This window comes from Sorghum bicolor, chromosome 4, assembly GCF_000003195.3.
Source record: "Sorghum bicolor cultivar BTx623 chromosome 4, Sorghum_bicolor_NCBIv3, whole genome shotgun sequence".
NCBI classification, from domain to species: Eukaryota; Viridiplantae; Streptophyta; class Magnoliopsida; order Poales; family Poaceae; genus Sorghum; species Sorghum bicolor.
In genome coordinates, this window is record NC_012873.2 from 5,037,902 (window position 1) to 5,053,781 (window position 15,880).

Here is a 15,880-nt window from a genome sequence, read left to right on the forward strand (position 1 = left end):
TTATTTTAGTATGGAGGCCGGAGAACTGCAGTCTTCTTGTTTCTAACTAACGCTGTCATCAGTTCATCACTCGCCAGCACGAGATATATATTTTTTGACATATACTTTTGACATATACTACACAAATATAGCACTCGGCCGTACGTTGAAGCGTACAGTGTGTTGCAGAATGAACTCAGTCGTTGTGTATCTGCCACGGTCAAGGTTCAGAGCATTATTATTTTTCTATTACAAGAGGATGATGATGAGGGAAGCTAGGCTCGATCGGCTTATTTAGGAATCAAACATGTGATGCATATATAACATGACACGGTCAGTCATGCTCGTACAAACACACTCACAGTGTTGGTAAATGTTTTTCTTTATAAAAAGGAGCATGTACATGTATGATTGGCGTGCCGGATCATCATATCATAGGTCCGGACTTTTTGTCTGTCGGGTCGATCCAACAGTTTTAAAACTCGGTCAGTGGAAGCGCACGAGTACGGCCGGCCGGGCGGTCAGGGGTACGTACAGTGCACACTAGCATGCCGATTTATTATATATAAAAAACCGTTTGAAATGGTCAAGTGTTTAGCCCATAATTAACCCGTTGATGATGCTCCAACGTGTTAGGTGATGCGACGGAGGCATCAGAAGGATTAGGCATCGTCCCTTTCACTTCCAGGCTAGCAGTAGCAGCTGCAAAATGTAACCGTGTTCCCGGTGGAGTCGACGACAGCCCCTGCTAGCTAGCTAGCTCGGTCGCTTGGCCTGGCCTTGGTGAGGTTTTCAGGCGGCTTATTAGCTAGTACTATACTCCACAATACTCTATCTGGCAGCATTGAACGATCACTCAGGCGTCTTATACTACAAGGTTAGTAGAAAGGAGGGGATAGACCTCTAAATGAATATCTGCGGTTCTTCTCTATTATAACTAAATGAATTAAATATATAATTTTTTTTCTTTTAGTTCATTTAGTTACACTAGAGAAGAACCGTGAGTATTTGTTTGGAGCACCGTCCCTATCCTTAGTTATTAGAGTAATAGAGTATGGTTTACAAGTACACTATCTGGCAGCATCAAACACGAGATCACTCGATTTCAATCGTCCGACCGAACACACATGTAGACGCATGATCATCGATCATATCATAGTCTATTCATAGGTCCGAAAAATCATAGCTTATAAGAAAAAAACACTGCTGGCTGTCAGAAAAAATATGATCGATAAGACAAGCGAACGGGCTCGACCCTGCTGCGCCTGCGCGTGCTTCAAATTCGTCGTCCGTCCAGGCTTGGGAGTATTTTGCCCCAGCTAGCATGCGCCGCCGTTACGTACGTGGCCGCCGATATATATACTGTACGTGAACTTGTACCAAAGATATGTATACGGACTATAGTAGTTGAGTGCTGGTGCGTGCAGCCGGGGCCGCGCGGGCCCACCCAACAACCCACCGTGACCGTGCCGTGTGCGTCGCCCGGGTTTGGACTTTGGACACGCAGCGACGCACGCACAGCTTTGTTGGACTTGGATGGCTCCCCTTGGACCTGGACCAGCTTTCCACCACCAAACACCCGTCTCTCCCAACCGCTCTCGACCTTTTTCCCACGGACCATCGCGTTGGCGTCAGCGTGGCGTCACCCCGAATTGGGGCTCCCACCAACCGAGCTGACCGGGACGAAATGCTTCGCAGCTCTCCGGTTTGTGCCCGCGACGGTCCGTGGTAGGTGAACCCACTGGGCCGGTCCGAACTGGAATGCATCGAGGTTTTGTTTGGCTCGCCGCTTCTCTGGCAACGGACCGTTTATTTCTTTGCTTTCATGAGACAGCCGAACTTCCACAACCAAAGATGATTAATAAGGTGATAAGAGCTTTCCGTCCATTTCAAATGATAAGTCCTTATAGGTTTTTTTTTCTAAGGCCTTGTTTAGTTCATCCCAGAAATCAATAACTTTTCAAGATTTCCCGTTACATCGAATCTTGCGGTACATGCATGGAGCATTAAATATAGATAAAAACAAAAACTAATTACATAGTTTGCCTATAAATCGTGAGACGAATCTTTTAAGCCTAATTACTTTATGTCGGACAATGTTTATCAAATAAAAACAAAAATGTTACAGTGCCAAAATTTAAAAACTTTTTAAATCTAAACAAGGCCTAAATATAACTTTTTTAGTATGTATCTAGGGCGTATAACTATAGCAGAAAATATATTATCTATAATTTATAGGACCGATACAGTACTCACTATATAGTAGTGTTAAAGTGTCTAGACTGTAATTGGCAAAATTGGTGGGCATCAAGATGCTAAGATGCTGCAAAAGCAGCATCTGAACTTCGTCCCCAAGTGCATATGTTCATCTTTAACCATTGCACGAGAGGACACACAATATTTTTTTAAGAAAATGAATAAGGCGAGATACCAATTATATTAAAAGGATGGTATCCCTCGCTCCCACTGACGATGTCGCTCCCCCCTCTCGCCGTCGGCGTGGAGGTGCCCGCCTCGACATGCTCCATGGTCGAGCCACAGGTGGGGACTAAGGCGCCACGGTGTCGGGAGAGGGATAGAGGCACAATGAGAGGATGATAATGTCGGATTCTTTTATTGTCCATGCTGAATAACATTATATGATAACAACATCATGTGACCTGTTTATACAACTTTTTACATCATTTGCTTCCCAATCTTCCGTCGCAAGAAAAATTGCCGATCAGGAATCGAATTCCGAGTTGCTTCCCAAACTTCGGTGGTGAGTGGGACTATGGGAGGTGAACCACATCAGTCCCGCCAAGAGAGGCAGAGTACTGCATCACTTGAACATAGCAGCTGCCAGCTAAATCGAGCTACAAAACGGGCAAGTGACAGTACGCAAATGCACTGGTATGGCTCTGTTAGGCAAACTCGACGGGAAGACACAGCTTTCCATGTCAGTCTCTGGAAATGCAGGATGCTGTAGTCTCCAATTCCAACCCTTGTCCTGGACTCACATTCAGACACCTTTGAGAAGGTCAGGATGAACAATGGCCATCACCGTCACCAACCGCAGCCACAGCCCACGGAAAATGGTGGCCTCTTCAGCCTCCAGCTCGACGGGAGCGTCGGGAGGAGAGGTCCGGGTTCCGTAAAATGGCCACCACACAGCCTCTGCTAATGGGGTTGGTAAACGACGTTGACGTGGCGCCCCCGTCCCAGTCAACGAACCACGGCCCCCCAGCCCTCCCTCACCAACCCCGTAAGCTCTCTCACTCTCCCACTTCCACCTGGGCCCCACACGTCACCCCCTCTAAGGCCCCACTCACCAACTCCCCCAACTCCCCGTCCTCCTCTGCTCGTATATAACCCGGCACCTGCCGGTCCTCTGCCCTCCAGGAGATCAGAGCGGAGCCCCGGCGAGGTCGCACGCTCGCACCAGCCATCGTCTCCTTCCTTCCAAATTCCAATAGTACCATCCAACTCACCGCCCACCGCAGCGTTTTACCTTCCCGAGAGCTCGCAAGGTCGAGATGGGTTCCGTGGACACGGCGGTCGCGGTGCCGGTGCCAGTGCCGGAGCCGGAGGCAGAGGAGAAGGCGGCGGTGGTGTTCCGTTCCAAGCTTCCCGACATCGAGATCAACAACAGCCAGTCGCTGCAGACCTACTGCTTCGGGAAGATGAGCGAGGTGGCGGACCGCGCCTGCCTCATCGACGGGCAGACGGGGGCGTCGTACACGTACGCGGAGGTGGAGTCTCTGTCCCGTCGCGCCGCGTCGGGGCTCCGCGCCATGGGCGTGGGCAAGGGCGACGTGGTGATGAACCTGCTCCGCAACTGCCCCGAGTTCGCCTTCACCTTCCTCGGCGCGGCGCGGCTGGGCGCCGCCACCACCACGGCCAACCCGTTCTACACCCCGCACGAGATCCACCGCCAGGCGGAGGCGGCGGGCGCCAAGGTCATCGTCACCGAGGCCTGCGCCGTGGAGAAGGTGCGCGAGTTCGCGGCGGGGAGGGGCGTCCCCGTCGTCACCGTCGACGGCCGCTTCGACGGCTGCGTGGAGTTCGCCGAGGTGATCGCGGCCGAGGAGCTCGACGCCGACGCCGACGTCCACCCCGACGACGTCGTCGCGCTGCCTTACTCCTCCGGCACCACCGGTCTCCCCAAGGGCGTCATGCTCACCCACCGCAGCCTCATCACCAGCGTCGCGCAGCAGGTACATACTATAACCATGCCATGCCCATACCTCTGCCTCTTTACTCTCTTCCTCTCGCTGTCGCCTTGGTCGCCGTCGCCGCCGCGGCCACCGTGACATGCCTGCCCCGTCCATGTGGGGACAGGACAGCTGGGCCCAACCTGTGCCAAGGAACATTCGTATTAGGCGTCATGCGAATAGGCCGGCTCATAAATATTGCCGTGGATTCATCCGGCGTTCTAGGCTCGCAGCTTCCTCAATTTTGTTCGGATGCGGCAGGCCCACTTCATGTCCCCCGCCACTGTCTCCACCGAACAAGTAGTCAACCGGACGGACAGCTGCGTCGAGATTCGTGCCAAGACGATCTCTGTTCTTTGCATTAGCGCCAAAACATACTCCTATACAACTAGTAGTAGTTCTGAACTTTTTTTTTTCGAATATATGCAAATGCTGCCTGAAATGCAAGTGACTGCTGCTGGAGATGGTAGCTAACTGACATCGAGCTCTGATGATGATGAAGGTGGATGGCGAGAACCCGAACCTGTACTTCAGCAAGGACGACGTGGTGCTCTGCCTGCTGCCGCTGTTCCACATCTACTCGCTCAACTCGGTGCTGCTGGCGGGGCTGCGCGCGGGGTCCACCATCGTGATCATGCGCAAGTTCGACCTGGGCGCGCTGGTGGACCTGGTGCGCAAGCACGGCATCACCATCGCGCCCTTCGTGCCGCCCATCGTGGTGGAGATCGCCAAGAGCCCGCGCGTGACCGCCGACGACCTGGCCTCCATCCGCATGGTCATGTCCGGCGCCGCGCCCATGGGGAAGGAGCTCCAGGACGCCTTCATGACCAAGATCCCCAACGCCGTGCTCGGGCAAGGGTACGGGATGACGGAGGCAGGGCCCGTGCTGGCGATGTGCCTGGCGTTCGCCAAGGAGCCGTTCCAGGTCAAGTCCGGGTCGTGCGGCACCGTGGTGCGGAACGCGGAGCTGAAAGTCGTCGACCCCGACACCGGCGCCGCCCTCGGCCGGAACCAGCCCGGCGAGATCTGCATCCGCGGCGAGCAGATCATGAAAGGTGCGTGCGCCCCCACTGCATGCCCCAGTCGTCGTCGTCGTCATCGTCTGACCTCATTGTAGTTGTGTAGTTGTAGCCTCGTAGCTCACGTACTCGTACTCGTGTCTATCCATCCTTCCAAGCTTCACTTTCCTTTCGCATGTCGTTAGCGCCAACCTGGCTGCGGGCAGTTGAAGACCACGCCCCTGACGCCGACCTGGCGCTTGAGGCTACCACACGGCCGTGGCACTGTCACGTGGGGCCATGTGGCGCTAGTGCCGACACCGCCACGTGGGCCCTGTGGCTTCGCTGCACTAGTGGAACACGAGTCCATATTGTTTGGACACAGCTGGGTGATGTGGACAAAATTTCCTGTTGGTCGGAGTACTTACTAGGTTGCAACTTGTCCGTTTGGTCCCTGCGGTTAGGCCACGCGACAACAGTCGCCCAAAACCCCATTCGCAAATCGGCATTTAGGCCTAGTTTAGTAGCCGAAAGATTTTGGGTTTGGCTACCGTAACACTTTCGTTTCTATTTATCAATTATTATTTAATTATAGATTAACTAGGTTTAAAAAATCTGTCTCAAAAAAACTTTACAATTAGTTATTTTTTTAATCTATATTTAATACTCTATGTGTCAAAATTTGATGTGACAAAAAATTTTAAAAATTTTTGCTAAATTTTTGAGAACTAGCCTTAAACTGGGGGTGGTGGTGGGGCATTTTAATGATTAGTCTAGTCTAGTCTAGGTATAATAAAGGATGCAAGAAAAACCGGGTGACTAGTCGTTCCACGTGAATCAGCAGTTGAAGATCCCCTGCTTTGAACCCCACCCCACCAACCATTCTCTCGAAATGTAGGAGGAATTTGGACATGTTTTTCGTCGTTTTCGTCATCGTCATATGGGTGACCAACTGACCATGCATGGTGCCATTGAAGTCGTCTGCAACCGGCCGGTATCGAGAGCCACCGGGGTAAAAAAGAATTCCACTCGCTCGTCGACAAAAGGCGCGTGAGAAAAAACCCCTGGCGTGCTCGGTCGTGTTCGTTCGCGCCAGTTGGGTGTAGCTGGAGACTTTGGAAAAAAAAATAAAGGGAATTTGTTAGTGGTGATCTGGTCCAAGTTCCATTATGCTGCGGCTTTGGTTTGGTTTTGGACAAGGAATTCTCGTCCACCGCACGTTTTCACGTTTTCTGCCTTAAGTGCCTAGCAGCCGCGGGCACGGGCGCGCGTGGTAGTTGGACATGCCATGGCCGGCGGCGGCGTCCAAGAAGACTCCAAGTCGCAAGTGACTTTTTTTTATTTATTTATCATTTGCGAAAAAAAAAGCACCATGTGGCCACCACGCCACATGACATGATTGAGGGTGCACTGCAGCTAGCATAGTGCATAGCATGGCTTTGTTGGCATGTTTTTATAGATAGAAGAATTTTGGACGCGCAGATGATAGGGAGTGCTGGTGGAGAAGTCAAAACTTTGGTGAAGAAGAAAGTTTGACGTTCATGGTCATGGCGGGTCATGAACGTTCACGTCCATCGCGCCGGTGGTGGAACAGTCGACCAGCAGGAACCCAACACCACCAACCAAATGGCCAATGCATGATGTGTCCTGTCCACTTGAACCACCTCCATACCAAATGCTTGCAATTCATCAACTCACATTTGCCTGATTGCCATCGCCTGACCTGTGCTTGCAACTTGCATTGCACGACCACGAAACGCTAGCCGAGGACAGATGCAGAGAAAGAGCTTTGCTTTTCTGCTGGACTTCCGAACGGGCAGTTGGTTAGGTTAGGTTATTGGTCTACCTAATATGAGTGCATGATTGGTCGTCGGTCCTAAGTGGCGTGGGAGTGCGAGGACGGCATCATGTCGCGTCCGCTGCACAGTCATGTCCCTCGTCGTTCTCTCGTCCTACCTATCTCTATCTGACGACATAGCGATCAGAGAAACAAGGACCTGAAACTGAAATGCTAGCAAATGTTTGGTGAACCATCGCTTGACCGAGACAGCAAAGAAACGGCCCCGTTTGGCCGAGCAAAGGAAATTGATGCATCACATCACAATTCACAAGTCAATTATCGCCTTTATTTCTTTTTACAGTCTTATCGTTGAAGAGAGTATGTCTTGCCAAACCTGGCCAAACCAAACTCTACCATTGATGGCATCTAGCCGCACAGGATCATTTCAGCGACACCTTGCTTTCTCACTTTGTTTTTTTAAAAATTAATTGTCTGACAGTTTCTGCCATTATTACTGAATTTTGTTTTACCAGTCAGAGCTGCAAGATAAGGTTCTGGTTCTGTCAAACTAACTTGAATGCTACCACCGATCGATCATTCAGGTTACCTGAACGACCTTGAGTCGACAAAGAACACCATCGACAAGGACGGCTGGCTGCACACCGGCGACATCGGCTATGTCGACGACGACGACGAGATCTTCATCGTCGACAGGCTCAAGGAGATCATCAAGTACAAGGGGTTCCAGGTGCCGCCGGCCGAGCTCGAGGCGCTCCTCATCACGCACCCGGAGATCAAGGACGCCGCCGTCGTGTCGTAAGTTGCTCATCGATACCGCCACAGCGCAGCCTGCGCGCTGCCAGTTTCTTAGGTCAACTGAATTCTGAAAAACTTCTCCGTCTCTAACCTCAGAATGAAGGATGATCTTGCTGGTGAAATCCCGGTCGCCTTCATCGTGCGGACCGAAGGCTCTGAAGTCACCGAGGATGAGATCAAGCAATTTGTCGCCAAGGAGGTAAAAGCAACACCATGTTTCTTATGTTCCTGTTGAACCAAACAATACAAGAAAAATATCTGCATTTGTTCAGGAACAATTAGTACTGAGACCACAACACCGTTGCAGAAGTTTCTGCAAATAAAGAACTGGTGGGTCTTGAGACTGAAATCTGATATAAATGTAATGCTGCAGGTGGTTTTCTACAAGAAGATCCACAAGGTTTTCTTCACTGAATCCATCCCCAAGAACCCGTCCGGCAAGATCCTAAGGAAGGACTTGAGAGCCAGGCTCGCCGCCGGTGTTCACTGAGGCCGTATACAGCTTTTCAGACGGCCACACTGCTGAGAAAAAAAAGCAATGCAATAGCGGTAACATTATTCATGAAAGGGCAACAGAAGAGGCGCGTAATCCTGTGGAAACATGTTGCCAAAAGAGGTTTTAGTTGGTTTGTTTGTCTGTTTGTGTAATGTTCATAAACGATATATATATATATAGATGTATCTATATTGTTTTTGACCCAAAGAACAAGGCTGATGACGGCAATACAGTTACGGAGTACCATGTTTCAGTTACCTGGATGTGTTTGTCACAAGTTATTGTAGCTCAATCATCTATAGAACAGCTTAAGAAAGCAATACCATGTACTACTCGGATAATCGGATAAGTACCCATCTTATTACTAATTGACGGGCCAACAAGATGCACTAGAAAAAAAGTCCAAAAATATTTATAAAAAAATCATAAAGATACGGCGATCACTTCAGTAAAGTAATATCGATTCGACCTGTTTCTGTTTTCTAAAAAATGCCCAAATCTACCACTATAAACAATGTCACTAAATAAATCTATATTTTTGCTTCTGAATTACCCACCTCACTATTTTAAATATAATACTCTAAAGTAACCTCATGAACTTTATACCCTCAAATTTTCATTCAAATTACCATGTCTTTGTTTATAAAAGATAAATTGCGTACCAATTTCTCTCAAATACTCTATTATAACCCTCAAATTTTCATTCAATTCACAACATGCATAATAATTAGAAAAATAATCATAAATTGAGTCTATGTATATTTGTAAATTACCCAGTTTTATTACCAAAGGTGCATATAATACTAAGACAAATAATACATGCATACTATTCTTACATGAGATATAACATTTCTATATTTCTTCAATCATGAAAAGTTCCTAAGCACAAATATAACAAAAATTCATTTAAAATATATTAATATCCATAGAGATAATTCGTTTAGGTATTTCTTAGATAAATGTATACATTTTCACGAATCATTCTATCATTGCTATATTGACAGTGTAGTTGTAAGTATACTATTTATTAAAAAAATTCTTATGCATATGATTTCTTGATAGAGAATAATCAGCATATAAAGTGGTGAATGATATTAGTGTAGACTTTTTAGGCTTAAAATTAATGTCACTTGAGGTTAGCATGTTTTGTCTTCTAAGTCTCACTTCAAGCTCCACCGTCAATCTTCAACAATTTTTTTCTCGATCGGGTGGTTAACCCGTATTTCATTAAGAGAAGCGTAATAACATGTTACAGAGTTTTTATGCTACTGGCGAGCAGCCAATAGACCAAAGTAACCTAACTACTTGCAATGGAAACCAAAGTGAACTGATTACAGAGGAATGCCTATACGCGACCAAGCCTGTAATACCGCGGCAAGTGAAGAGTACCCAACATGCGCCCACTCCTCTGCCTCACGAATGGTGTCATCACGCAGTCTGTCAAGATCCGGCGATGCATGGCGACCAAAAACTAAGTCATTTCTATGCTTCCAGAGGTTCCAAGCAATTAACAGGAAGATTGAGTCTGTTGAAGGCCTTGACCCCTTTGTCCACCCTCTTGCGCTGGCGCAGCCAACATCCAGCTAAGTCCTCCTCTTGTTCTGGAGCCAGCACACCCAAATCGATCGGTGAAAGCAGCGCATGCCAAAGCTGCCTCGCAAGCGTGCATCCCAAGAACAGGTGACCGATGGACTCCGACGCCTGCGCTCACAGGGCGCAGTCATCCGTGTCTTGCAGGCCGTGACGTTTATGCCTAGCCGAGGTCCACAACCTATTATGCAGGGCAAGCCAGCCGAAGAACTTTACCTTTGGTGGCACCCGCGTGCGCCAAAGCTCCGGTGCTCCTAGCAGCGAGGTGGAGCCAGAGAAAAATGCTCGATATGTCGACGATGCCGAGTATCGCCCGTCAGTAGACCACTACCAGACGAAGCGATCAGCTTGGAAGATATCTAAAGCGACGCTGCGAGTTAGCTCCCAGACTCGCAAGAACTGGCATCTTCAGCAATTTAGATCATGGCACCATCAGACAATACGAGCCTATGCCAGTTTCTGAAACATACCCAGGTTGGTTTTTTTTCAGGGTTTTCGTCCGAGGCTCAAAACACCACCCTAGCTAGTTTTGAAACTGGTCTGAGTCGGTTTGGCAATCCAAATCTAATTCGATGGAAGCTTGTCTAATCTCGTGAGAAATCTTTTGTACAGAATAGGTTTACTAATAGAATAAGACAACCCCGTCCACACACAATCGGTCAAAAGAAAAATAATCTACTACATTCTTCTCCTACCTCAAGCTTTTTCAAACCCTTTTACCTTGCGTCTCTCTCAACAAGATTTGACGGCATTATGAGTAACCTTGTAGGAAGGGGCGCTGTATAAACGACTTAATGTCTTGTTCGTTTGGACTTATGAGTCGAATTTACCAGCCATTCAACAATGCTATCTGGGCCTCCCTCTGCTGCATGTCTTAGCCTATATGCGTCCTCTGACGATCTAACCCTTACCGGTATGTGAACAGGAATTCACGTCAACACTACCTCGCTGTATATATACTCCAAGATAATGTTAGCAAATACTCAGAAAAAAAAACTGAGCACATCTAACAGATTCGACAGTGTCAAAACAGCTCAAACATTCTGGACAAGTCTACTTTCTCATCTCCAAAAATTTTAGCGCACTATACACGGGACGAGGACGTCCTCTATGTCGTCGTCAGCGCGACAGCCCTCCTCTTCAGATCCTCGCCGTCACGGGGGCCAGGTGGTATGAATCTCAGCTTCTCAGTACGCACCTTTACCACATTAACAACATTGCGATGATCTGCTTTGCAGACAAATTCAGTGGCGACCCGATGGCCATCCACGTAATGCTGCTTATATTCAGAGACCGATAATTGAAAATGGCTAGTTGATATTTCTAGCTTTGGGGTGATCACCATCTTCTCGAGCACCATGCAACTGCCAAGGATGTGAAGTGCCAGCTCCACCTGGTCTTTGTGGCCAAAAAAGCCACTGATACGAACATATTTGAGATGGGCGTGCTGGTGTGGGAGACCAATCCTTAGCTCTCCGTCTTCTTTGCAATATGGTTGATGGTGCCACCGTATCCACATCTAATGGAAACATATCAATACATGCATGCATTAAAATTTGGAAAATATCAATATATATGCTATGGAGGAAAGAATGATCATATATTCAGTTCAAAAAAAATAAACTGCTGCATGGCTACTGCAAGTCGATATGCACTCCTAGCAGGCTAGCATTACCAACTGCTCAATAGGCAACATAAATAATCACCGTCCTCGTTATTTTCCTTTTGTCGTTGGTATTCTTATCACAACCAAAAATGCCATATATGAGATCTGTACTCTAAAGCCACACAATGAAACAAACTTACACGCAACTCCATTTTTTCCATGAAAGGAGCAATCTCCAGGAGATAAGCGTAATCAAGGACATCGACATTTCTGGTTCCTTTGCCAGCGAAAACTAAATCCAACCTCAAATCCCGTAGACAAGTAAATTTGAAAGGCCCTTCAGGTACAAGTGTTCTCTGAAACAGAAATGACAAACAAAAAAAAGATGAATTTGACCTTAGTGATATACATGCATGTACATAATAGAGCCTATGACATATATAATATAACGAACCTCATGCTCATAACAATATAAGGTCAGAGTCTCGAGCCTTGGCGAAGTACTTGGGAAACCAGTGACCATGTAGGAAAGGGCAGATTGGTCAGTCAAGAACACAACATTAATATTTGTCAGCCTGGATGTTGAAGCAAATTTCAATGGAACCGTGCGGCCACTGTACTGGAATGTTGTTAGGCTACAGTTGAGCTCAATTTCTTGCAGTTTTCGGCAGATATCCACTACCAAATGCATAAGCCGGTCCAATGGATGAAGCATTCGTATGCTAGTAACCATGCTACAATAGGAAATCTCAAGAAACTCCAGAAGATTGCATGTAGATAGTATACACTGAACATCTTCATCTGTGATACTCACATCCACTAAGGTAAGACTCTTGAGGTTCAGGCATCCTTTGAAATCAGAAGGCAGCTGCAAAGACACACTCCAAAGCTCCAGACACCGCAAGTGCGAACAATTGTTGGGGCTGAAAAACTGTGAAGGAAAACTATATGGTTCTTCTCCTACCATCCGCCTTATCCGCCCACCCCGAAGGAAAAATATACCCCTAGACCCACCTGATAAATTAATAACAAATTCCTTTGTTTTCGACGCGATGGCAACGCTAACCCAGCTATCAATATGATCTGCATGCTTACTGTGCAAGCGAAACCTAATTTTCATATGTTCAACCCCTGTTCCATTGTGCTGCTGAACGACTGTATCAACCCTTGTAACAAATTCATTATCCTTGAGGCCTGAATAATAACCTTTTGAGGGCCTGAAATAACCTTTCCTCATTGTACCTGTATCAAAATTTAGGTTGGTGTGGCTACGCCAAACATGCTTCAATTTTCTTGACAATACACTTGTCCTTACAGCATCATTTATTGGCAACAGCGACAAGATCGTTGATAAAATATCCTACACAGTAAAACCAATAGTATTATTATTATAACTGAAGTGTTCAACGCTGACAGCTTACTATTGCGTACATGGCTAACAAAATTAATCCAAGAAAAGTAACACACTGTCATGCACTAAATTTCAATATGAATTGGTTGCGTACCATCGGGAGGTTGCAAAGTGAATTTCTTGCTACTTTTCTTCTCTTAGCAACTGCCCCATGCAGGTGTTGTTCTGAATTCCTCACCATATGCTCCGGTTACTATTTTCACTAATGAAGAGCTGTCCAACTGTTTGGTACATACAAGAATATCAAGGACTACAAAAAGTAATTTCACGAAATCAATAATCGTAAGGTAACAACTCAGTAACAGATAAGTACTCCAAATGATAAGAAAAGAAGTACTATAACTGCAGTCTGTCACGACATGCACAACTTTCATGTAATCCTAGGACTGTCATAATATTATAGTTATAAAAGAAAAGGTAGCCTTTCACTCTCAGTTAATAAAGGGAGAAAAAAATGTATCTATTGACCATAAAATAAATAAATATATCAACTATAATCTTCATAGTGTTTTATGTCAACTCTGCCAAGATGTATTAGTCTCTAGCAGCCTAGCCACTCATCAATGCAGGACCATAATCACGGCAAAGCTAGTTGTGTAAGTTGAAGGCATTGTAATTGTAATTTAGTTTTGGTTGATATAAGAGTAAACGTGGACTGTGGTGCCTCTAAAGGCAAAAATAGAAGGCCCCAACTGAATGGATGCACACATCCAAACTGTAGAGCACGAAACAAATCATTCCCAGGATACCGAACTCCCATCTTCTAATCCAATCCCTACTGTACCTAAGGTGCCGTTTGGATATTAGGATACAGAGGATGGGATAGGGGAAGCCAAATGAATGAATGACTAGGATTAAATAATGTAATATTTTCTATCTCAATCCCCATCCCCATCCAAACAAACCCTAAATCCGTCCCCTCTACCTATGAGGCAACTAATTTCAAATTGGAAACCAAAGATTTCCATCTACAGTATCAATAATTCGACTACGGAGAGAGAAAAGATACCTATGAAACCTCGCAACTCATTTGAAATTGGAAATCACAGGATTCCCCATCCACTCGACAGAATCAATTCAATTCGACTAGAAAAGATCGAACATTATGGCAGGCAGGCGTGTGGGAGGGAGAAGCGATGTGCAGACGACGGTTGGAGTACCTGCAGCTCCAGATGCAAACTCGATCTGTGCTCGACTGCGGTACGGTGGCAGGACCGTACCGCGACTTCTTTTATATATACTCCCTATATACGCGACTTCTCATCGTATACACACACACACGCTACTACTCCATCGATCCTTTTGTGATCCGAGTATTGGGCGCTTGACCCAGATCAAGACGTTCACGTCTGGCCAGACGAGTAGCCGACGGCCGCAAAGCGTACGTTACCCCGCTTGCCCAACGGAACGGAACGGAAGTAGAGTCCGCGTCCCCAGCCCAACAGAACGGATGTCGGAAGTAGAGTTCGCGTCGGGGACGAGATAGCAATAGCATACAGTAGTCTCCATCCATCGGGCGTTGCGCTGGCCACGCGTCGTGCGGAAACGTTTGTGGGGACGACGTCTAGAACAAAACACCAATACACTGGATCGAGGAGGAATGAGTCTCGCAAAAATTTTCAAGATTTCTGTTACATCGAATATTTGGTCGCATGCATGGAGCATTAAATATAGATAAAAATAAAAACTAATTGCACAGTTTACCTGTAATTTATGAAATGAATCTTTTGAGCCTAGTTACTCCTTGTTTGGATATTGTTTGTCAAATAAAAACGAAAGTGCTACAGTAGCCAAAAATGAAAATTTTTGCCAACTAAACAAGGCCTGAATCGCAATTCTCACCGGTCAGTGAAGAAACAAGCTTACGACTTCAATGTATTCTTCAATCCCGGCGTCCGGCGGCCGTGGGCAACCAGCGACGCGACGCGACGCAACGCAACGCAGCAGAGGATACGGGCACGGTGCTGGAGCTGGAACCTCGAGCGGCTCGACGTCGACGCAGCTACTGTGGGCGGCGCGGCGCTGGGTCGGGCGCTGGCGGCGGCGCATTAGTTCGTCAACTGAATGAGAGCGAGCATCTGGTCCGATGGAGTATAGGAGGGTAATGGAAATGGGCCTCCATCGTCCAGCCCACACGCAGATTATGCATAGTACGTAGTAGGGCGTTGTTTAGTTACGTTTGTACTCCCTTCATCCCAAATTATATTTTTTTAATCTCAAGTTTGACCACTCATCTTATTAAAAAAAATTATACAAACAGAGTCAAATTTAAATCATTTTTGTATAACTTTTATTAATAAACCAAGCCACAGTAAGAAAAGTGAAATTTTGCACAAATTTTTGAATAAGACAAATGGTCAAACTTGGTGTTAAAAAGTCAAATGTCTTATAATTTGGAATGGATTGAGTATTTGATAAATATTATTCAATCATAAACTAACTAGGTTTAAAATATTTATTTCGTAAATTATAAATACATTGTGCAATTAGTAATTTTTATTTATATTTAATGCTCTATGTATATGCCGCAATATTCGATGTGATAAAGAATCTTGAAAAAAATTATAAAATTTTTGGGAAGTAAACAAGGCCCTACAAAGATGAAAACAGGATGTATTCCGACAATATGTCCTGGATGTGATTCGCAAGAGAAATAAATGGAGAGCGGCTCTGGGAAGAAGCAAACAAGCACTAGGGCCTTGACTCGTGTGATTGGAATCTCACGACTTTTAGCCTCATCAAGAAAAAAATATCTCAAGAGTTTGTAGCATTAAGTGACACACTCCTATCTCTATAATAATGGACTAATCAAAATTATACTAGATCTCCCAAAAAAAACACTTCTTATTAAGAGCCTTCAATCATTATGCACTTAAAAAAAAACATTAGCTGCAGTATGCAGTGGAGGTTCCCAATTCTCTAATATTGATTCATACTTGGATCATGTGAGTTTCTGCCATTCATACGCAAAATTTAAGCTCACTATTACAATTTCTTTTTGTGTTAGGATG

General features: G+C 46.1%; 2 protein-coding genes across 8 annotated transcripts; one reads left to right on the top strand and one right to left on the bottom strand.

Annotated features, from left to right (window-relative positions):
* On the top strand, positions 3,345–8,519 carry LOC8079391 (probable 4-coumarate--CoA ligase 3). The gene is made up of 5 exons (XM_002451602.2): positions 3,345–4,175; positions 4,675–5,227; positions 7,553–7,766; positions 7,863–7,965; positions 8,140–8,519. The coding sequence occupies exons 1-5, from the start codon at positions 3,495–3,497 to the stop codon at positions 8,254–8,256; spliced, it is 1,668 nt and encodes a 555-aa protein (XP_002451647.1). The 5' UTR covers positions 3,345–3,494; the 3' UTR covers positions 8,257–8,519.
* Positions 10,820–14,948, bottom strand: LOC8077206 (F-box/FBD/LRR-repeat protein At1g13570). 7 transcript variants are annotated; one of them, XM_021458591.1, is made up of 5 exons: positions 14,712–14,948; positions 12,964–13,090; positions 11,913–12,818; positions 11,659–11,814; positions 10,820–11,371 (listed from the first exon to the last, which is right to left on the bottom strand). In XM_021458591.1, the coding sequence occupies exons 2-5, from the start codon at positions 13,048–13,050 to the stop codon at positions 10,961–10,963; spliced, it is 1,560 nt and encodes a 519-aa protein (XP_021314266.1). In that variant the 5' UTR covers positions 13,051–13,090; positions 14,712–14,948; the 3' UTR covers positions 10,820–10,960. The 7 variants fall into 7 exon arrangements, with proteins under 7 accessions (XP_021314266.1, XP_021314265.1, XP_021314264.1 ...); XM_021458590.1 differs by having other exon boundaries at positions 12,964–13,119; XM_021458589.1 differs by lacking the exon at positions 14,712–14,948 and adding an exon at positions 14,030–14,494.